Source organism: Brassica oleracea, chromosome C6, assembly GCF_000695525.1.
Source record: "Brassica oleracea var. oleracea cultivar TO1000 chromosome C6, BOL, whole genome shotgun sequence".
NCBI lineage: Eukaryota > Viridiplantae > Streptophyta > Magnoliopsida > Brassicales > Brassicaceae > Brassica > Brassica oleracea.
This window is the reverse complement of record NC_027753.1, coordinates 22,975,970-22,998,006: the sequence shown is the minus strand read 5'-3', so window position 1 is coordinate 22,998,006 and position 22,037 is coordinate 22,975,970. Positions and strand designations below refer to the sequence as shown.

Here is a 22,037-nt window from a genome sequence, read left to right as displayed (position 1 = left end):
ATCCACCTCTTATCGAACCGAAATTGTCCTTTCCTTCTGGGAACTTTATCTTCTAAATAAGCCACCACTGGCCGATGATCAGAAGCCACCATCCCAAGATACTCTGTAAAGGAACATGGAAATAGAGTATGCCACTCTTCATTTGCTAGAGCACGGTCCAATCGGCATCTAACCATCACTGCCCTTTTCCCTTTTCCTCTTCTCCCTTGCCAGGACCATTTATTTCCTTTAGCCGGAAATTCTAGTAAACCACTATTCCTTATCATGTTATTGAAAGGGATAAAAGAATCCGCACTCCTTATAGACCCTCCATCTTTTTCATGATTTCCAGTAATCTCGTTGAGATCACCAATAATAAACCAGGGTTCAGACCTCGCCAGTCCATATCTAGTTAACCGTTCCCACACGTGTTCCCGCATTTGTTGAACCGGGTCCCCATATACAAAGGTAAGGTAAACCGTTTTACCCAGTGCCTCCGCTTCCACATCAATCATTCGGTTGCTAGAATATAATACCTTTACCTGATACTCATTATTATAGAAAAGCGCTAATCCTCCACTTCTCCCCACTGGGTCTATTGTGACCAGATTATCATATCCAAAGTGAGCTTGCCATTTTTGGACAAACTCTGGCTCTTGTTTTGTCTCTGCTAAAAACAAAAAATCCGGCTTATGTTTATGCCTTATCTCGCTCAAATAGCTTAAAGTCCATTTACTTCCCATTCCTCGACAATTCCAACTCAATACCCGCATTTAAAAAATTGTTCTTTTTGTGCTCCGGAGAGCCTAGTTTATGGGTGTAATGATACCCTATATCCACATTCCAAATATTTTCCTTTATTTGTGATCCAAACCATTCCATAACAATCCAAAGTGATACCACTAATATGGTCCAATTGTTATCACTTATCCTCCATAAGAATGTAAAACCGGTTTCATAAGCAAAAGGAGATCTGCAATCTCGTGAACCGCAAGATCCAACTATTATATACCCAAGAAAATCAATTTCATCATCACAGTTAATATCTACAGCAAAACAGTTTATTGCACCAAAATACCAATTTTTTACACTTGAAATACCTATTCGTTTTGAGGATATTAACGGCCTACTTGCATATTAGTACATCAAAACTAAAATTATAGGCTTAAACTTGAATCAATTGATAGTTTAAATTTCATATATTTTTTCTTCTATATTTCTGTTTGTCTACTATATGATTTATGACTACCATTTTTTTTTTTTTGTCAATGGAACCATTCATTCTAATTCGTAAAAATTATTACAGTTCGAATACTTTTTCAACTTCAACAACGTTAAATTTTCAAAAAAAATTTTGTAATTGCCTTGAGAAAAAATCAAAGTGTTAATTTCACTAAAGACTCTAGCATCTGAAGAGTGCATTGCTCTAACTAGAATTTCAATAAAAAAATTGTATGCCATGACCTCTTTAACCTTTTGTGGACCTTTTCAAAAGTTACATTTTTTTGGTATAAGAGCATTATATTACATCATTCTTGTGTATATCCATAATTATTCAACATTTTTATGCAGTGCCGAATCATTTAGAATCATCTAATTTTTTTTAAAAAAAATTCTCAGAAATTATCTAAATAATTCAAATGACTGGAGATGTCATATCCTAAAATTGATCTTTACACAAACCTGGTCACTATAACAACAGAGACAAAGATGTGGATATGTTGTATCCTCGAGTTGCTGCAGTTTCTATTGATTCCACATAAATATATAATTATATATTAAACCTTGTTTTGGTTTGATTTCATTGGATCATTTGTTTCGGTGGTTTACATCATGAATCTGAATGTTTCACTTATTTTATGTTACATAATGTTATAATTTTGTCAGAATTCATAGTTCAAATAGTGTTTTCAAAACTTAGACCTAACACTCTAACTACAATGTGAAATGAATCAGGAATTGTGTTTTATTTTCACTTGCGTATTATGAGTTAAACTCTATCATCTCCTTTGATGCTCTGGAACTGATTTGTTAATCCAAAGTGAGTTGCGTCACGTGACTAATTTAAAACTAAACGAAGTTAATGGCTCACCTCCTCTATGAGTTGCTCCACGTTCGTGTAATATCATAATGGCACGCTGCATAACAACCACACTGCTCAATATCTCCCATGTTTTTTTGCAATACTTTTCATCAAGATGCTTAAGGCCTTTAGCTACCCTTCCCGCATTAAATAACACAGTCTTGCTTCTATCTCCCTTGACTTCTATTGGATCAACATCGAGTATTGTCTTGATTGCTACCTTCACATCTCTTTTGTTCCCGATATGCCTCCCTTGGAAGAACTTGTTAGTTTTGTGTAACACGCAGCTCGATTGTCGTATGCCTCTATGAAATACAAAAAAAAAGCAAACATATTAATTTAAAGGTTGAAATACGGAAGCCTTTGTATGCATCACAACACTAAAGAACATAAGATGATTATAAATGGCCTTACTCTCAAGTCTTTTGGGTTCATTTTGATCACTTCATGGTAATGTCTCACAGCATCATGATACTTCTTCTCCTTGAAGAGCTCATACCTGTATTAGAAACACAACATGATGTTAGTTCAACTCTCTTTACCAATATATAATTGCAAAAAGAAATTACCAATTTTAACGTTCCGCATCGCTAACACTGAGATCAGAATACTCTTTCTGCTCTAACTCTTTCTTAAATCTCACAGCCTCATTCAGCCTCTTCAACGTATATGGGTTATGGTCCTCTGTAAGAGACTTCTGGTAAGTCACAATCACAGATCAGCCAGTACCTGTTCCAAGAGAAGTGTTAGATTTTGATAAGAAATCATTAACATCAATATGGATTGCTCTAGCCCATCTGAACCAAACATTGATTTCTGAACTGAGAAAAAATATAGAGAAGTCAAATTCTTTTCTTTACCTTCTCAACACGTGATCTGTGAGAATGTTTTGGATTGTCGGGTCTTGCATTCCGCTTGTCTGCAAGAAGAAAAATAAATAAGACAAACTCACTGATTGTCTCTAAACCTAAAAAGGAATACATAACAATAAGTTAGAATATAACCAGTAGTTCTTTAAACTCCTTGGGAGTAAGGTCACCACAGTGTGCTTGTTGATCTATTGTACACATCTGCATAATTATTTTACAGAACGTAACATAGGCTACTAAGATAACAAAGTGAATAATTTCTCTATGCCTTTACACATATAACATACCTTCCAACACCATCGAGAGAAGCTCAATATTAGGATCATGTTTGCGACCCTATTGGTATGTGTCCATTGAATTTTCATACTCCTTGATGAAGAATTGGACAGCAATTTTTCTGCTGTACCCCTTTGAGAATGTTGGATCGATCTTGATGCACTTCTCCGCATCCTTAAATCATATAAGTATTGCCCCAGCTTTGCATAACACACAGCTCAGTTTCTGTATGCCTATATGAAATTCAAGGAAGCTAACAAATTAATTAGAAAAATCATATACTGAAACGTTTGTACACAACACTGAAACACATAAGATGATTAGAAATGGCCTTACCCTCGGGTCTTTTGGATTCCTTTGGATCGCTTCAGTAGAATGTCTCACAGTCACAACATCAGGATGATAGAATCCAATCATGTATTACAAAACAGCAGGATGGTAGACAAATAAAAGCCACAAGCATTATCTTCTTCTCCTGGAAAATATTTCTTCCCTTAGCCTCCAACTAAGACTCGATCTCCTGCATACAAATTTAAAGCAAAGTTTTCAATTGTACTGAAACCCACAAACTAATATAGTGTTTTTTTAGATTCTAACTAACGAAGGTGGTACCTGCACATTATGATGCATGACCTTCTCCATGAGATTGCTACCTTCTGAAGGGACCTCCATCTTGATCCATGCAAGTCCTCCTTATAACCTAAATGAATGAAATGTATAGTGTCACATCAGATCAGATTTTCCTGAAGTTATTCTATAACCTAAGGGTGAGAAAAACTTAGAATGAGATTCATCCATCACTCTATTTATTTATATGTAAATCAAGAACTAATGAATCGAAAGAAAAAGCGAGGGTCATAACGTTGCTCAATTAATTTGCAGAGAAGGAAACCAGGAGATTCAACACGTTGGGAAGGAGATGAAAAGAGCGGTGGTGAAGGAATATATTGACGTGGCATTATAATACTCCCTCATTGGTTGATTTAATTTTCTGATGTGAATATGCTCAATGGAGTTCATATTCTCCTTTTAGTATTGTAAGATATCTGTTTATATTCGTTTTAGTTACAAACACTTTTGTTATTCCGATTCATGGAACACGGATATAAATATTTTTAAAAATATATATATTATAATAACTGATTAATATTCTATTTTCAATTTAAATAATTTTACACTTTATATGTATAATTTATATTAATGTTTGCTCACACCAACTTTGATATATGAATTAACAATGAGATTTAAGCATCACAAAGACCTCACAGGTAATCAACTAAAACGCCATTACTAATTAACCATCAATGCACACTCTGCGATGAAGAGAATTAGAGAAAGCAAGAAGATGTACGAGACTGATAAATAATCGTTTGCGAAGAGGAAGAAGAAAAGTATGCCCTTTTACAAAAAAAGAAAAAAAAAAGAAGAAGAAGAAAGTGATTATATTTAAATAGACTTTAGTGAGATCTTGTATAGCATAACAACCTTTCGAGAACCAAATAAACAAAATAAAATAAAGTATGGATTGGATAAAAATTACATTAAGGAATATTAAGATAATATTTTGAATCTCATGCATATATATTTTACAAAAGTTAAACTAAGTTAATATATTATTTTATTTAAATATGTTTTGAGGTATCCATATTATATGTATAAAAGTTAATTAAATATTTAGTTCAAAATAATATTTTTTCATTTTATTATTTTTCTTAATATTAAGATTTTTTTTGCTAACATTTTTTTTATGAAATCACATTATATATAAACATTATTACAAATTTCGTTTTTAAAAATTCTATTTTTTTCTTTTTATCATATATGCTATTGGAAAAAAAATAAAAAAAGAAATTAAATTAAAATCTAATAAAAAGAAATTACCAAAAAAAAAAATATTAATGGCAATTAAATGGAATATCCTAATTTCATTAAGGGTACTTCCGTAATCAAGTATTGCGAGAATTAACGTGAAAGTGACACATAAGAAACTGACTTTTCAAATAATATTATAGAGATTGAACATACTAATCGGTTGATTTCTCTAAATAAGGTTCTTAATATTAAATATTGTTATTTTATTTAACTCTGTTTAACTAATATCTATAATATTATTTGAAAAGTCAGTTTCTTATGTGTCACGATCACGTTAATTTTTACCATGGTTAATTACAGAAGAATCCTTAATAACTAAAACATTATGTTTAATTGTCATTATGAAAAATTATTTAATAAATTATGTAAATTAATTTTTTTAATTTAATTTATATTTGTTTATATTTTGAAAATAAAATATATAATAAAAGGAAATATTAATATAGTAAAAACAAAAATTATATTTACAGAAAGGAAAAAAAATATTTTATGAAAATGCTTTGGGAAATACCCTAGGATAGCACTAAAAAAGTTTCTGTCACAAATATAGACCCTAAGAATCAAAATGACAAAAAAGTTTCATTAAAGAGGTAAATATACACTTATACCCATAGAGTTAATTAATCCAAACCTTAGAGTTTAGAGTTGAGGGGTAAAGATTTGAGATTGAGATTTAAAATTTTATAAGATAAAAAATAAAATATTAAAAATTTGAAAAAAAAAATTAAAAAATAGTTTCAAAAAGTATTTTCGAATTACAAAAAGAAATTTTGAAAAAAAAAACAATTTCGAAAAAAGAAAATTTATAAAAAATTATAAAAAGTTCGAATTTGAAAACACATGACCTAAAACTATAAAAAAAAGTTTTTTTTTTAATTTTTATATATGTAGGGTATTAAGGTCCTTTTACCTATTAAATGAAACATTTTGGTCATTTTCATTCTTGTGATCTATTTTTGTGATCAAAACTTGAAAATGGTCTATTTAGGAGAATTACCCAAATATTTTTTATATATAATGTGATTTCATTAAAATGGAAAGTTCACAAAAAAACAGTTTTGATGTTAAAAAAAATAAACATCTCTTTAAAAAATAATACTAAACAGCATAATATATGTTTTAAAATTGATGAATTTTTTTTATTTATATCAATCTTTTTTCTCAGATTATTAAAAAATGTAATTTAAATAGCATATACTAAAATATCATTGAGGAACTTAAAAATATTTTATCATTTCTACTATTGAGATGTTTATTAATTTTTGTATAATTTCTTCTGCTTATTTTTAAATTTTTCACATTCATTAATTAAACTATATATATAGAAATTTACAGACTTTAATCAAACCTAATATACGACTAAAAATGATTTAAGGCTTAATAGTTTTATATATTTATACAACATAATATACCCCTAATAAGAATGCATAAACCAGTATGAAATTTTATGCATAAGGTTATTTATAATAATTTTTAATTTATATTTTATACATCTAAAATATAAAGTTACTTAGAATTTTACAATAAAAATATTTTGTAAATATTAATATCCGTTCATGAGTTTTCATAAATTTTATCGGTAATGTTTGTTTATAAAACTTGGTACCTATCATCATTTCAGTTTTTATACAATTTTTGCAAATCAACAAATATCAAATTATACAAAAGAATTTTAAAAAATACATACACATATTTAAGAGTAACTGGGCTAACGTAGTTTAACTAGAATCAAAAGTAATTGTGCTTTGATTTGAGAAAATATGTGTAACTTAATATAACCCACAAAATGAGTAATTAAAATATGGATTTTTAACGTTAAAACCCCTCAACTATGTTTGTTTTGGGTAAAAACCCACAAACTAAATATTTAACGTAAAATCCCCCAAACTAACTTTATTTAATGAAGTAAACCCTAACAGGTCATAATTACCAATAATACCGGTAAATCTTTAGTTTAGGAGTTTCTACATTAAGTAAACATAGTTGAGGGGTTTCACCATTAAAAATAAAATAAAAAAACAAAATTTTATAATATTATCTAAAAATTAGTAATTTAAATTTTCAAAATAAGCATTTTTAATTTTTTTTTGTAAATATATGAGTTTTATGTGTTTTTAACATCAACATTATATATCTATAAATTAAAAATGTAAAAACCGAGAAAATATAACAAAAATTATATAAAGAATTTAGACGCAGTAAGACTTTTTTCCCTAACTTCCGGATCAGACATATTCCAAGAACACAAAATACTATGGCGGACAAGCTTGCAAGTGGTGCGAGGAGTTCTCATTCAGCTATGTTATATGTCGATTCAATACTTTCGGTTCGGCTTTCTGAATCGCGCGGTCTAGTTACTTAGTTCTCGCTTATGTTGTCAAAAAAAAGTTACTAATTTTTAAATAATATTATTAAATTTTGATTTTTTTTATTTTTAAAATTTTTAAGGGTAAAACCCCTCGACTATGTTTACTTAATGTAGAAACCCCTAAATTAAAGATTTACCGGTAGTAATGGTAATTATGATCTGGTAGGGTTTAATTCATTAAATAACGTTAGTTTGAGGTTTTTTTCATTAAATACTTAGTTTGGGGGTTTTTACCCAAAACAAATTTAGTCGAGGGGTTTTAACGTTAAAAATCCTTAAAATATCTAACTTTTTATGCTCATAATCATAAGTCTAAATGAAAAATAACAAAAAAAATATCAAAATTTTAATCTATTTCAACACAAAAAATATAGTTATACTTTAATAAGTAAATACATTTTAACATATCCAAGTAGTAACCAAATTGACTAAATGTTAAATATCCAAACTACATGTTTATTTAAAATAAAATAAAATTATTTAAAATAATCATACATACAAATTACAAAATAATAAAATTTAAAATATTAAAAATTAATGTATTTATTTAGAAACATTTATATCCGTGCATGGGCACATGAAAATCACCTTAAACGTAAGTTAAATATTTGAACCACTCACATGAGGACAATTGGAAGGGAGAGTTCCGATAGGGTTTGGTTAATGTGTCTTCAAATAAGAACTTTATCATGTTCTCTTTCTTACTCTTTTATTTTTTGAATTTTCTTGAATTATCAGATATTCCTTTAGAACTCTGGGTTTGAGTAGGTCTTACTAGAACCCTTTTGGTTTGCACACCATGCTTCTTGGAACTCGACTCACTTCCATCCAAGTGTCAGTTCAAAGTCACATAAAGCTTAAAGTGTTGTATTGAACTTAAGGAAAACAATTTTTTTTCCTTTTCCAGATTGTGTAAAGTATCATTGTGAAGAATAACTGAACTATGCCAAAAAAAAATTTACAAACTGTTTTTCTAATCACGAAATTGTTTTATTTGTACGGTTTCAAAGATCGAAACACAAGACAGACACAGTCATATAAGCTTTCTTCGCTCAGATACTCTCCATAGTAATAGAGGATTGAACCGGAGCCTTAAACACAATCTCAATATTTGAGACTTGATCATGATAAGATATAAACACACTTCAGATGTATTTTATTAAAAGAACACACAACACGAGAATACACGAATAAATAGGCTTGAGCACTGACAACTCCACCATCTATTATTTATTCACAGATACGTAAATTACAAACAAAGTGATAAAGCGAGATGTTTTGCACGTATATTTGGTTGGTTAATGTTGATTAAATTTTCATGGCTGTCCGTAGCAGCTGCAGTGTTCTTCCGTTCCTCCAAACTTTGATAAACAACAAGCTTCACAATTGGTTTCAGTACATGGCGATGGCACATCACATTCACCTAAGAATGTATGACATGCATTGCTCTTCGGGATTCCTACATGTTGATGTAGCCATCAAGTTCAACATCAGCACAACATACACATGTATGATTAATATTTCTAGCTATATATTTCAAGACAATATGTTGAATCACTCTTTTGTTTATATCTGCTAAACCTAAATAATATGACATATATGATATACTAAAACTTCAAAACTAGTAGTTTATGAATTATTATTATTATTATTATTATTATTTAGATAATTTTGCAAAAGGTATGTAAAATCAGGTCTTTAATAAATACCATTGGAAAGTGGAAACAACCAAGAAAACAAGTAAAACGTTGTGGTCAAGGCTAAGAGCATCTCCAAAAGACATTCTATAATTTTAAATATGAAGTTTTTTGCATTCCAAAAAAGAATTTCAAAACTTCAAATTTGAAGTTTTGAAAAGGGAAACTCTATATTTGAAGTTTCACAATTCAAAACTTTAAATTTGAAGTTTCATATTTTGTTTACATTTTGGTCCATACAATTAAATATCACATTTATAATTCTTAAATATTTTCTCATTTATCATTTTAAACCTTAAAAATTTCATATCTTATAAAAATTTCAAAAATTTTGTATAAATTTAAGTTATACACATAAAATTAAGTAAAACTTTAAAATAAGATTTAAAATATTTTAAAACTAGATTTAGACAACAACAATACAAAACAAACTTAACAACAAATTTTTTTAAAAAAAATTACATGAAGACACAACTATTACCCAAATTTAAAGATTACAACAATACTAATAGTCATGTAAATTTGATTTGGAACCTCTAAAATCTCCGAAATATTGTTCAAATAAGTTTGGTTATTTTTGCAATATCTTCTCTTGCTTAATTATTTGCTCAAGAAAAAAAAAATCTTCTCTTGCTTTATTTTTCTTTGGCTTTAAGCTTTGATTGTTTGTTGTGGAAACTGGATTGAAGTTTGCGGTCTATTTAGTGAAATTTTATAATCTTGTAATTATTAATTCATTTAGTTTATTTGTATTGTTGTTTATAATGTCGCCACAATGACCACCTATTTGCTTTAAATATTTAGGTCAGTCAATGGATGCATAAATTTGCCATGTTATTGTGATTCATAATCATACATATTTTATATGCCCTTAATTTGTTTAACATGGAATAGGACGTTAAGCTTATACTATTTGAGAACATAATAGAATAGAGACATGTTTTAGATTAAAATTTGAAACTTAATACTATTTTACAATAAAAGAAAATCCCTGCTACCCAAATTTGAATCTGAAATTTTCTTTTAGAGTAAAACAGTTACGGAATGGTCTAAGTCTCTAAGACATCTTGGCTAATTATGTTATTGAAGGTGCATGAAAAAATCAGCATGATATCAAAGGGGTGTTTGGAATGAATTTAACTTTATTTTTTACTCTAGAATTTAAATTATAGGTTTATGGGATGTAGTTTTTTTTTGCTGTTATTTTGTAAAGCATTGTTTTTTGTTTCTACATCCACTTTTTATTTTTTAGAGACTTTTTGTCTGTATTTTTGTAAAAAAGTTTGATTGATTGTTTAGATCATCTACTGTTACAGCCGATCAGGATCTCTAGATTTGAATACTCTTGGGTTAATTCATCACTTACTGAAAACAATTGTGAATTTAGAATCCGATGTTGTTTATCTTGTTGTACCTACCTCCTTTTTGGTTTCTCACCTGGGATAGATTAACTCTTTCAATTGGTTTTTGAATCATTCATGACTTTAATAATAAACATTCAGATGCTAAAAAATATATAAAAGCAGCATGCTATATCTTTTTGGATATGGTCGGTTGAAATTTAAAATGCAATACTAACAATCCATGTCGAAACCTAGATATCTTTACATTAAGTATAAAGACATCAATAAAACTCGAAAAAAGAAAATGCAATTAGGTTTACAATCTCTAATCGACAAATTTGTTTTACTAAGGAATCAAAGAAAGATCTTCTTACTGGATCACAAGAGATTGAGAAAGAAGAACCAACTACATTCAAAACCTAGATATTCCAAAAGTGATTAATTTTATCAACAACATTGCATAACCATTGTTTGTTTCTCTATTGAGTGCAACCCTAAAATTCTATTTATATCATCAAAATATTTTTAAAAAATAGATAAAAGTCAAAAAAATATATTTAATTGTTTAATTCTCTTCTCTCTGCACTATTTATGTATTATTGTTGACATTATTGTAGAATTTGGTTTTATCGCTTGTGCCAATCTGATTATAAAAAGAAAAACATGCATGAACTGTTCGTGAAAGGAAATATTGTATAAGTTTTTTATTTTTTTTTTTGTATTTCATCTCTCCTTTGTTACTACTAATAAAAACATCGTTTATTGTTTAACAATGTTGATTGAAACTAACAAAATACAAGAGACTATTGTTGTAATAGATGTGATTATCATCATTTAGACTTTGCAAACTATGACAAACAATTAGCATGTGCCTTTTTTGCAGCTCTTAATGTTATAAGTCTATCTATATACAATTAGACTCTCAATCTCCACATATATATGGTTAAATGTTGATTGAAAACTTACACTGACTAATCTTCGGTTTCGAATCAAAATCCTAATACAGATCCTATATTTACGGAAAGAGAGATCTTCGATTTAGGAATTGACCTCTCGAATTTCCAGATTCCGCTATTCTTCTCTCAAGAGATTTAGGGATTTTGATTCTCTTTTGCTTTCTTTACTTTTACGGTTGTGATGTGATGTGAGCGTGTGAAACAATGATATAAGTATCTCTATCTATTTATAAAGTTTCTGAGTTTAAAGTACAATTGTGATTCTAAAAAATTATATTTCTTTTAGTGTTAGAAGCCCAACATAGTAACCCCATTCTAAAAGATTATAATGTTTATGTCGCCAATTAACTACAACATAATACACGATGTTTTTTGGATGTAATAAATGTCTTTACATACAAAATAAATGGTTTAAAGAGTATAAAATAAAGAATACAACTTTAGCAAATGATTTTTTTTTTTAATATTTGTATGGATTAACTAAAATGGTTACTAAAAATATGCGAAGAGATAAAATGCTATGAAAAAAATATCTAATTTTAATAATCCTTTTTTAATAAGAAAAAAATACTAGCATTTTTTAGAATATTTAGAAAAAAGAACGGAAAAACTTTGAAGTTGTTGGGGAGTTAACAGATGATGAAAAAAAAAATACTGGCATTTTCTAATAAAACTTTTGTTACAACGAAAAGAATCTATACATTAGATTCCTACTAATTTAAGAGTTCATAATCGAAACTTGGATTTGACTATGGTGATGAAACCACAAATCATTTGACGACTATAGAGTTTACAGTTCGACACTCTATTGATTATTCTCCAGACATGTAATAACCATTATTGGGGAAACAATTTCTTTGTTGTATGGTGAATCTTTAGAATCGTTGAAAATTGGCGGTTTTAATTTATTTTAAAAGAATCATTATACTAGTTTTTTTTAACGATGGACATCTATAGATATAAACTAAATACAACAAAAAACATCGAAAAAGTTTAGAGTTGCATCACATTGATGATATCCCAACATCAAAAATCGCATTAAGAAAGTTAAATTTGTTATTCTATTAGCAAATATGATAGTGAGAAGAAGCTTCTTCAAATTATATTTCATGTGTTGTAATGCTCTCTATTAATTTTAGATTTGCATTTAATTGTATACTATGTGTTTTACTGCACCACGTACAGAAATAAAAGTTTTAAATTTTTAATCATATTTAAACACAAAATTTTGTTAATTTCTTAGGCTTATTATTTACTTACAATATTTGACTTTAAAGTTTAATTTTATTATATGTAAAAAATACAATAAAATAATTTACATTTTTATTTAGGTTTTTATTTAATAATTTGTATGTATTTAAAATTATAATCTTGAAAAGATTTTTACCTATTTATTTTGGTTAAAATATATTAAATCAAATTCTATAAAATTAAGAGAAAATTTGGTTAGGTATAAAATTATCAAAACGTAAAACTAAATAATATTTCTAAAAGTTTTAGATATTAAAAAGAGTAGTGAGATTAGAAAATTACGATTTTTTTTAAGAAACTGCATAAAATGATAAGAATATAAAATAAAATTAAATAATATTTCAAAAAATTGTAAAATATTATTATATTTTTATTTATAATATTATATTATTATTTTTTATATAACTTATATTAATGATAATTTATAAGTTATTATCATATTCTAAAAACGTACCAAAAATATAAATTAACATTTAATGTAAATATCCATGTCACAATTAGATTCAAGTCATGTCATCATTGTTAGTATGTCATGTTATCAATTTCTTAAAATCAATATAGTGATGACACAAGACAAATCAATTATCAAATAATGTTTATGGGATTTTATATCTTATTAATGTTATATTTCATAAAATAGTTGTCAGAAGAAAAAAAAAGAGAATGAAACCTTCTAACTCATTTCGAAGGTCCTAAATGGAAGTAAGGTTAGATGGTCGTGTGGTATAGTGGTATATAAGGGGAGGATGAGGTAACCCTAAAAAACCCTCTCGCTTATTGCTGCCGTCGCTACTCTCTTTACCGTGCCTTGAGGTTCTTGCGAAGATGGTTAGTTCCCGCTCTTCTTGCTTGATCTCTCAGTTTCATTTCCTGAGTTTGTTTCGTTACAGATACATGAATCTCTTTGTGAAATCTCGAGCCTTATGATTCTCCGTTGTGTATATTCTGATTTGATCTAAAGCTAAGTTAGTTTTGTTTTGTTAGGAGCTAAGTTAGTTCTGTTGTGGTTATTGAATGTAATTGTATTTGATATGAAATAAACAGGTTCTACAAAACGATATCGATCTGCTTAACCCACCAGCAGAGCTTGAGAAGAGGAAGCACAAGCTCAAGCGTCTTGTTCAATCTCCCAACTCATTCTTCATGGTACTTACTTCTGAACCTTTGAGAAACAACTATGTTTAGAATTGTAGTGATTGATTGATGATGGAACCATGCCTTATATGTATGAAGGGTTTATCTACTGTTGATCTCTGATTATGTTTCTTGTTCTTGTTGTTAAATCTTTAATTGTAGGATGTGAAGTGCCAAGGCTGCTTCAACATGTAAGAATCTCATTATTGTGTATTCAATCTTATTTATCTGTTTACATTACATCGATAGTAAACTTATGCGGTCTCTCTTTTGGTATTGCAGCACTACTGTTTTCAGTCACTCGCAGACTGTTGTGGTGTGTGGAAACTGCCAGACAGTTCTTTGCCAGCCTACAGGAGGAAAGGCCAGGCTCACAGAAGGATGCTCTTTCAGGAAAAAGTGAGATTTGATTTTGAAGCTTGAAGCAATCATCAAATCAGTCAAAGCCGTTTTCTTTTTTGTTCTAATTATATTATGAATCTTGGTTATCTGTTTTAAAAAGCTACTCGGTTGGAGTTTAGTGGAAGAAACCTTTGTTGATGTTTGGATTTAAAGGTTATTACTATTTTAAAGGTTCTTTTGAGATTGCCACTTTGTTCACAATTTAAGAACATAAACGTATAGGGTTTACGAGAATATCTAGAGGTTTATTGAAGAAGCAGTAATATGATATTCATACTTTTTTGTAATAAACACTAATTCTTGTCCAGAAACTCATTGATTGAATCACACCTGATAATAAAACTTGCACGGAGTGCTCTAATCCAATTTCATTCAAGTTCTCTTCTATATATATAATTTCGTTTATTGACAAAAAGTGTTTTTACCCAATGTGGTTCATGCTTTCTTCCACAAAGACTCTTTCACCTAACGTTTTCACCTTCACAAAAACTAAGATTGTGTTTAATCGCAGAACGATTAGATTGATAAAAAAAAGTTTATTGTTGACAGTGGGATTAGTCCCATTTCATTCAAGTTCTCATCTAGAAACATAATTTTGTTTATTGTCAAAAAGTGTTTTAACCAAATGTGATTCATGCTTTCTTCTAAAAATTGTTAAAAATTGCAGAAGAATGTGATTTATAAAAAATCTTGTTGTTGACAGTGGGATTTGAACCCACGCCCTTTCGGACCAGAACCTTAATCTGGCGCCTTAGACCAACTCGGCCATATCAACTTTGTTGTTCTCCATGAAGCCATATATTACTTTAACCAACTATTCCCACACTTTCAAGTTGGACATGTATTCTCTTTTCTTTTCCCAACTTTTACATTATCTCACATGGTTAGGGAGAGGAACTAAAATCTCAATCTTTGTTTATAAACAAGAAGCTTCGTTAACGTTGAGAATTCATCAAACTGCTCGGCATTATGATGATATTTTCCCTCATCAGCTTATACATTCTAAGCTTTGAGCATCCGCAGATAACCATCAATGATCGACATTGCAGACGATCGATAGCCCGACCCAAAGAGGTTATAATGATTCAAGTAGTGATAGAGCAAATACAAATCCCTCCTCTTCTCAAATCCTTCTTCTTTTGGCATCACCTTGAGCAAGTCAAACAAAAAAAAACACAACAACTATGTTACTACTATAAACAAAGAACCATCAATCAAAGTGGTTTAAGTAAGTGTGTGTGTGGAACCTTGAAATAGGCATTGTAGAAAGATTCTCCAAACCCTGCGCACCAAGACATCCCAAACTCCGCCTCGTTATGCCCATCTATGAATGTATGAGATCAAAACGTGCTTGACAAAATGGTAGATATATCAACAAGTTATGAATGAATGAAAGAAAGCTTATACAGTAACAGGCAGGATCAAGAATGACAGGTTCACTGTTCTTGTCGTATGCTATGTTCCCGCTCCAGAGATCACCATGTAACAAGCAAGGCTCTATGACAACATTCTCAAAGAGAGATGCCATGTTCTGTATCAGTGTATAACCTGTTCACACATATTCCTTCAAATGTTACTAATACTGATCTCTTCTCACAGCAGAGAAGAGAGAAAGTCAAAACCTTTCTGGTAAATTGCAGTGTCACCGTATTGATCCCTAAGTAACTTTAGCTGGTAACCTAATCTCTTCTCGCCATAGAACTCAATCCAGTCTGATGACCAAGTGTTTATCTGTGGGGTACTAAAACATGTGCACACACACACTGCAAAGCTAAGTTTGTGACAGTACCTAAACTCAAAACTCACTCAAAGAGAAAAGATCACACACCTGCCAATAGTGTTGTCAACCTCAAAACCAAACCCTTTTGAGGACTTGCCAGCTTTATGCATCTCAGCTAGCTTCCTTCCTAGCTCAGCCTGATGACTAAAGAGAACCATGAACCCATGAAACTTAAACATTGGCTCATTAGTTAGGATTTCATCATTTATCAATCACCTGGCTGCCTCTTGATCCAAAATCTATAAACTCCATGATGATATAAGATCCACCTGTTGGCAATGCCCCAACCTGTTTGACACAAGAATCTATGTTACCACTAAATATCTATCTATCTATCTCTACACCAAAAAAGAAGAAGAAGTTTTTCACTTGCTTTGTGTGGCTTGGGGACACGGATGGTTTTGGTTTCATACATAGCCTCAAGACCAAGAGCCTCCCCTTCAAACATCTCAGGTCCAATACTCCTAAAACCATTGTTACATTTAAACTTCTGATGGTATATAAACTAAGAAAGACACTGTTTTTTTTTTTATGTTACCTGTTTGTTTTAACGAAGAAAGAAGCAGCATCAGTTTGATAGTGGGTAGCAAGATTGATGCAGCCACCACCAACAGAAGTGATCTTTGTGATCTGACTCGCTTTTCCTTCTGTCAGAATCCATTCTCGAATTGGATCCTCACTCATTGCAGCCACTACCACAAGGTGATATGCAAATATCAACAACACTGTTATTGATCGGTTATCAAAAGTACACAAAACCCATCAAGCAGTGAATATTACTTGACTGAATCAAAATAACATATGCCAAAGACAACTTACTTGTAAGATGTTTGGGTCGTGAGGAACTGCGAAGAAGAAGATTTGGCCGAGAAGAGTAGCAAAGACTAAGAGAAGCCACCACAGCCGCCATTTTTCTTCTCCGGCTCTGATATACATCATGTGGCCGTTATTTACCAACAGAGCTTATTAGACGACTGTTTGGACGCAAGGCTATTTTTATCCTATCATGGAAAGTAATAAGGCTTCTTATAAAAGGCATGGTCCATTTAAATTATAGAAGATTGACCCGGCCCATCTAACTTCCTCGATACCAGTGCCACGTTTGGGGGATACGATGAAGAATAAGGTTGGGTAGATCCGGATTGGATATCCGATAGTTGGACGGTATCTATTACCCTATCCATTTTATGCTCATCAATACTTTTATTTAGAGATGACAATCATGGATCTGGACCGCGGGCCTAGCCCATAAAGAACTGTCGCGGAACGGTATTGGGACGAGGTTTTCTATGTCCGCAAATTTGCAGGCCTCGCGGGACGGGTCTTTGCGGGACTGGGTCTTTTGCGAGATGGACAGAAACGGGTCATGCGGGATTACATGGATCCGCATTTTTTCATCATTTTTTATTTTACCTGAAAAAACGAGAAAAAAGTGAGAAGAAAGCGATTCTTGTGACTTTTCCCCCAAAAAACATAAAAAATTCCGGCGATGATGATTCGAGTTCCGGTGATGATGATCCAAGCTCTGGCAACGACGACTCCAGCTCCAGCAACGACGATTCGAGCTCTGGTAGTGTTTTGATTTGTTTTTTTTTCTTTTTATTACATACAACTATGAATTGCTTTATTACAATGTGATATTTCTTGTTTAAGTTGATTGGTTTTATTTTCAGTTTTGTGAAGTGGTGTTTTTCTTAAATTAAATTTGGTTATAATGGTGTTTTTTAAGAGAAAGGTTAGTTGTATATCACGTCACTTATATAATTTGGTAAAGTGATTCACAAATTTTTTTGCAATCCAAATAATTAAAAAGAGAGATGATTTGATGAAGACATGCAACACTTGAACCAAATTATTACAGAGAAAGGTTAGTTGTATATCACGTCACTTATATAATTTGGTAAAGTGATTCACAAATTTTTTTGCAATCCAAATAATTAAAAAGAGAGATGATTTGATGAAGACATGCAACACTTGAACCAAATTATTACAAAGACAACAACTCAATCAGATTCAAACTTAACAAAAGTTTATACTGATAACAAAAGAAGGCTTTTAACTCAAGAACGCAAGCACAAACGGAGCTTTGTGACATTGATTTTGATAAGGCTTTAGTGAAGCTTAATGAGCTCTCTTCAACTCTCCTACACAACTTTTCTACCTAAACATTCATGAAAAAGCTGTAGCAGACGGTTTGATAAGGAGGTGTCCCGCGGGACGGCTCGCGAAGGCCTATAGATTCTGCGGTACGGGTTTGGACCGGCATTTTAAAAACCGCAGCCCGCGTGGGACAGACCCGCTGTGATCCGCTCGATGACTAACCCACTGCGGTACGGAACGGGATGGATAAACCTGTTTGATATCTCTACTTTTATTACTCTCGCTGTTTAGCTTTAAATGACTGCTTTATATCTTTTTACAAATTTAGATAACTAATAAAATACCTCATTTATCCTTTTTATAATTGGTTAATAATTATTTTACCTTAGATCATCACGACATATTCCCTTTGTTTCGTTTAATTGTCGTTGTACAATATAATTTTTGATTCAAAATAAGTGTCGTTTTATAATTTCAACGCAAAATTTATTGATAGTATTCTCTAATCTATATTTTTATTGGTTGAAATATAGTTAGGTGTACTGGTAATAATATTTTTATTTTAAAAATGTAAGATTTAATGTTTTTTTTTAATTTGTATGCATAAACCTAAAACGACAATTAAAATAAAAGGGATGGAATATTAAGGGTAAAAAAGTTAATCTTTGTTATTTTTTCCTAGACATGTATATGTATATTAAAACAAAATAAAAGTTCCAAAACGCTTTTTAAATGAAACTAGTTCTCGTCCCGTGCAACCGCGCAGGTTTTTTGTTTTCATTTATTTTTATATAAATATTTTGTTTTCAATTCTAAATTGGTATATATTATAATATATATGTGTCTATCAATTTCTAAAACATAATAAATTTACGGTATATTTTTTCATTGAATAGATTGTTTCAAACTTTCACATGTATTTGTATCTTCTTCTATATATATATTTTCGGATTATTATTTCATTATTAAAATCGTAACTATATATATAAAGATTAGTGAAATATTGTTTTACTGTCATATTCAAAGATATTGTAATATTTCACAAATTTAGAAATTTTTTTAAAAATTAAATTTTTCGCTTCATACATTTATATTATCGAGTAAATAATTAAACAAAAACATTAAACATTTAGTTTTTGTTTAATTTTTAAAATAAACTATATAGTTTAAAATTTGTTTTCATTAGTTTAAGGTAGTAAAGATTAATCATTGTTAGATAATATGATTTTTGTTATTTAAAAAAAAATCTTCATAATTTTAAAAGTTAACATCGATAAATATTTAACATATGGAGGTATAGTATTACAACATTAAATTATATATATTTAATTTATACTATCTATAAATCCAATGGATCATCTATTGTTTAAATCCAATTATTGATAGCCCTATAAAAATTTCTGGTAGACCCAAAATTTAAATGATAATATTAGAGATTAAATGTAACATGACTTTCTAGAAATATGTCATTTAGTTCCATTTTTAAAAAATTTACACATTAATCAAGATTGTGACTTCTGTTTTAATATATAAGATAGAGTAAATATTTGATTTGCTCTATCTTTATATTAGATATCCTATAAAGTCTATATTTTTTAATTGGATATTCGATTTAAAAAAATATTTTTTTTGAAAAAGGAAAAATTTAAATAAGTAAAATAAATATAAATAGATAAAAATAAAAATAAAAATTCATATAAAATAATATTTCAATATAAAAATTAAAGTTTGTTGGTTTTCTTACTCTTAGTAAGGAAGGCTTCGTAATGGCCCGGCCCATATAATTGGCGGGAACTGACCCGGCTAATTCAACTTCATCGATATGCGTGCCACGTATGTCACACGCGCCATATCTAAATCGTTGTACACGGAATGTTTAACACGTTGTGGATCCCACAAATTGTTAAATCGAAGAATCGACGGTTAAAAGTAAAGCGATCAAAGAGATTATTATCAGTTTATAAATAGAAAGAAGACCAAACACGCTTTTGATCATACATAAAGTTGTCTTTTTTATCTTTAGATGACGTAAACAAGGAAGAAGATAATGACATAATAAGCAAGAACAGCTCACGATCTTCCATATATTAAGGCACTCGATCCCTTCTCGTTTGGAAATTCGATATCTTTAATATTTGTGGGTTCACGTTTTTGAAAGCTAAATCGATCTCATTTGTGTAATAGAGATCATTAAGGTAAGCTTCTAATCTTATCAAACGTGTCCCTTGAATGTTTCTGGCTTGCGAGAATCGAATGATTAAAAATCTTTTGATATAGGCTATGGTCTCTCTTATGGAATCATCTGTTTCTGGGTTTTGTTGAATCTTTACGTTCTTGTGTTGTTTGTGTTTTTTTTTTTGGGTAGAGAGAAGATGACAACGTTAGATTTGACGAGAGCCGAGCTAGCGCTAATAGTTCTGTACTTGAACAAAGCTGAGGCTAGAGATAAGATATGCAGAGCTATACAGTATGGTTCGAAATTCGTGAGCGGTGGTCAGCCTGGTACTGCTCAAATTGTTGACAAAAACACCAGCTTGGCTAGAAAAGTGTTCCGTCTTTTCAAGGTCTTCATTGTCACTGCCTTCTTCTTCTTCTTTATATTGGATTTGAAAACTGTTTTTGGTTCTGACTAGAAAAAAATGGGTTTTTTTAATGTGCAGTTTGTCAATGATTTCCACGGTCTTATTAGCCCTGTGCCTAAAGGGACTCCACTTCCTCTTGCCTTACTCGGGAAGGTGACAAAAGAGATGCTACATCTATTACAACAATTGTTCATCATATCTTGTTTTGTTCTGTCTTTTAACTGTTTTTTGTTTTGTTTGTTTTTGGTTGGCTGTTTCAGTCCAAGAATGCTCTCTTGTCTACTTTCTTGTTTCTTGATCAAATCGTCTGGCTTGGTAGATCCGGCATATATAAGGTGAGTGAAGTTTTAATTTTTGATGTTTCATTATCTCTGCTTAGTGACTAAAGACACTTGTTCAATTGCATGGGACAGAACAAAGAACGAACTGAGTTACTTGGACGTATATCACTTTTCTGCTGGCTCGGATCATCTGTCTGTACGACAGCAGTCGAGGTTTGTGTCTCCTCTTTCTCTACATTTTGATTTGTCTGTGTGTTAAAATATATACTGCTCTTGATCTTCTCAGATTGGTGAGATAGGAAGGCTCTCTTCATCTATGAAGAAGATGGAAAAGGAATTCAAAGGTGATGAAAAGCATCATGTAAGAACACTCTCTCTCCTCTGTCATTTTACTTCTTTTATCTTTTTTTTTTTAAAAAAAAAACTTAATTCTCTTTGTAAAAAAAATGTAGGATGAGGTGTATCGTGCTAAGCTTCAGAAATCGAACGACAGAACTCTAGCTTTGGTTAAATCAAGCATAGACATTGTTGTAGCTATTGGTCTGCTTCAGTTAGCTCCAAAGACTGTTACTCCTCGTGTCACTGGCGCTCTCGGTTTTACCACTTCTCTTATCTCTTGCTATCAGGTAAATCATCTCTCTTCCTTTCCACATCTTTCATGCAAATTATACAAAAAAGTCTCACATATTTTCTTGTGTAACTACACAGCTGCTCCCTGCACGCCCCAAGGTCAAGACACCTTGAAGCATGAAGAAGATGGTTCTCTAGGGCCTGCAGAATAATTGTTTCATATTCATATTTCCATCTCTGTTTCTCCTTTCAAAGAATTTGCACTTCCTATGATTCGATTCTATGCACGAATAATGATAACTATCTCTTATAATAAGCTTTCTGTATGATATTTCTTCACAATTCTTGATTAGAAAAGTTTGTGTTGTTTATCAGAGTTGCAGACTCTCCGCCCAAGTCACTTGGATGTTTTACCGAACTGGATACTATTAAATGAATAATTTACTTTCAGTCGATCAGCTTTTAGATTAGTAAACTTAGCAGATGATGTATTG

General features: G+C 30.5%; 3 protein-coding genes, 1 long non-coding RNA gene and 1 other non-coding gene across 5 annotated transcripts; 2 read left to right on the top strand and 3 right to left on the bottom strand.

Moving 5' to 3' along the window:
• Positions 1 to 1,797: 1,797 nt before the first annotated feature.
• Positions 1,798 to 3,723, bottom strand: LOC106299158. The gene is made up of 7 exons (XR_001261696.1): positions 3,544 to 3,723; positions 3,219 to 3,440; positions 3,067 to 3,132; positions 2,923 to 2,981; positions 2,632 to 2,791; positions 2,477 to 2,561; positions 1,798 to 2,367 (listed from the first exon to the last, which is right to left on the bottom strand). It is a non-coding gene; the product is annotated as an uncharacterized LOC106299158 (long non-coding RNA).
• Positions 3,724 to 13,409: 9,686 nt separating this feature from the next.
• LOC106298562 (40S ribosomal protein S27-2) lies at positions 13,410 to 14,464 on the top strand. The gene is made up of 4 exons (XM_013734699.1): positions 13,410 to 13,522; positions 13,739 to 13,840; positions 13,991 to 14,019; positions 14,111 to 14,464. Exons 1-4 carry the CDS (start codon positions 13,520 to 13,522, stop codon positions 14,229 to 14,231), a joined length of 255 nt encoding a protein of 84 aa, XP_013590153.1. The 5' UTR covers positions 13,410 to 13,519; the 3' UTR covers positions 14,232 to 14,464.
• A 460-nt stretch (positions 14,465 to 14,924) lies between these two features.
• TRNAL-AAG lies at positions 14,925 to 15,005 on the bottom strand. Its single transcript has one exon. It is a non-coding gene; the product is annotated as a tRNA-Leu (tRNA).
• A 114-nt stretch (positions 15,006 to 15,119) lies between these two features.
• On the bottom strand, positions 15,120 to 16,959 carry LOC106298356 (protein-ribulosamine 3-kinase, chloroplastic). Its single transcript, XM_013734463.1, has 9 exons — positions 16,830 to 16,959; positions 16,549 to 16,702; positions 16,384 to 16,474; positions 16,227 to 16,298; positions 16,059 to 16,147; positions 15,853 to 15,971; positions 15,638 to 15,778; positions 15,478 to 15,554; positions 15,120 to 15,379 (listed from the first exon to the last, which is right to left on the bottom strand). The coding sequence occupies exons 1-9, from the start codon at positions 16,918 to 16,920 to the stop codon at positions 15,233 to 15,235; spliced, it is 981 nt and encodes a 326-aa protein (XP_013589917.1). The 5' UTR covers positions 16,921 to 16,959; the 3' UTR covers positions 15,120 to 15,232.
• Positions 16,960 to 20,092: 3,133 nt separating this feature from the next.
• On the top strand, positions 20,093 to 21,919 carry LOC106300393 (peroxisomal membrane protein 11E). Its single transcript, XM_013736523.1, has 8 exons — positions 20,093 to 20,305; positions 20,476 to 20,674; positions 20,771 to 20,845; positions 20,953 to 21,027; positions 21,106 to 21,186; positions 21,260 to 21,334; positions 21,426 to 21,599; positions 21,682 to 21,919. The coding sequence occupies exons 2-8, from the start codon at positions 20,483 to 20,485 to the stop codon at positions 21,715 to 21,717; spliced, it is 708 nt and encodes a 235-aa protein (XP_013591977.1). The 5' UTR covers positions 20,093 to 20,305; positions 20,476 to 20,482; the 3' UTR covers positions 21,718 to 21,919.
• The last annotated feature ends 118 nt before the right edge of the window (positions 21,920 to 22,037 follow it).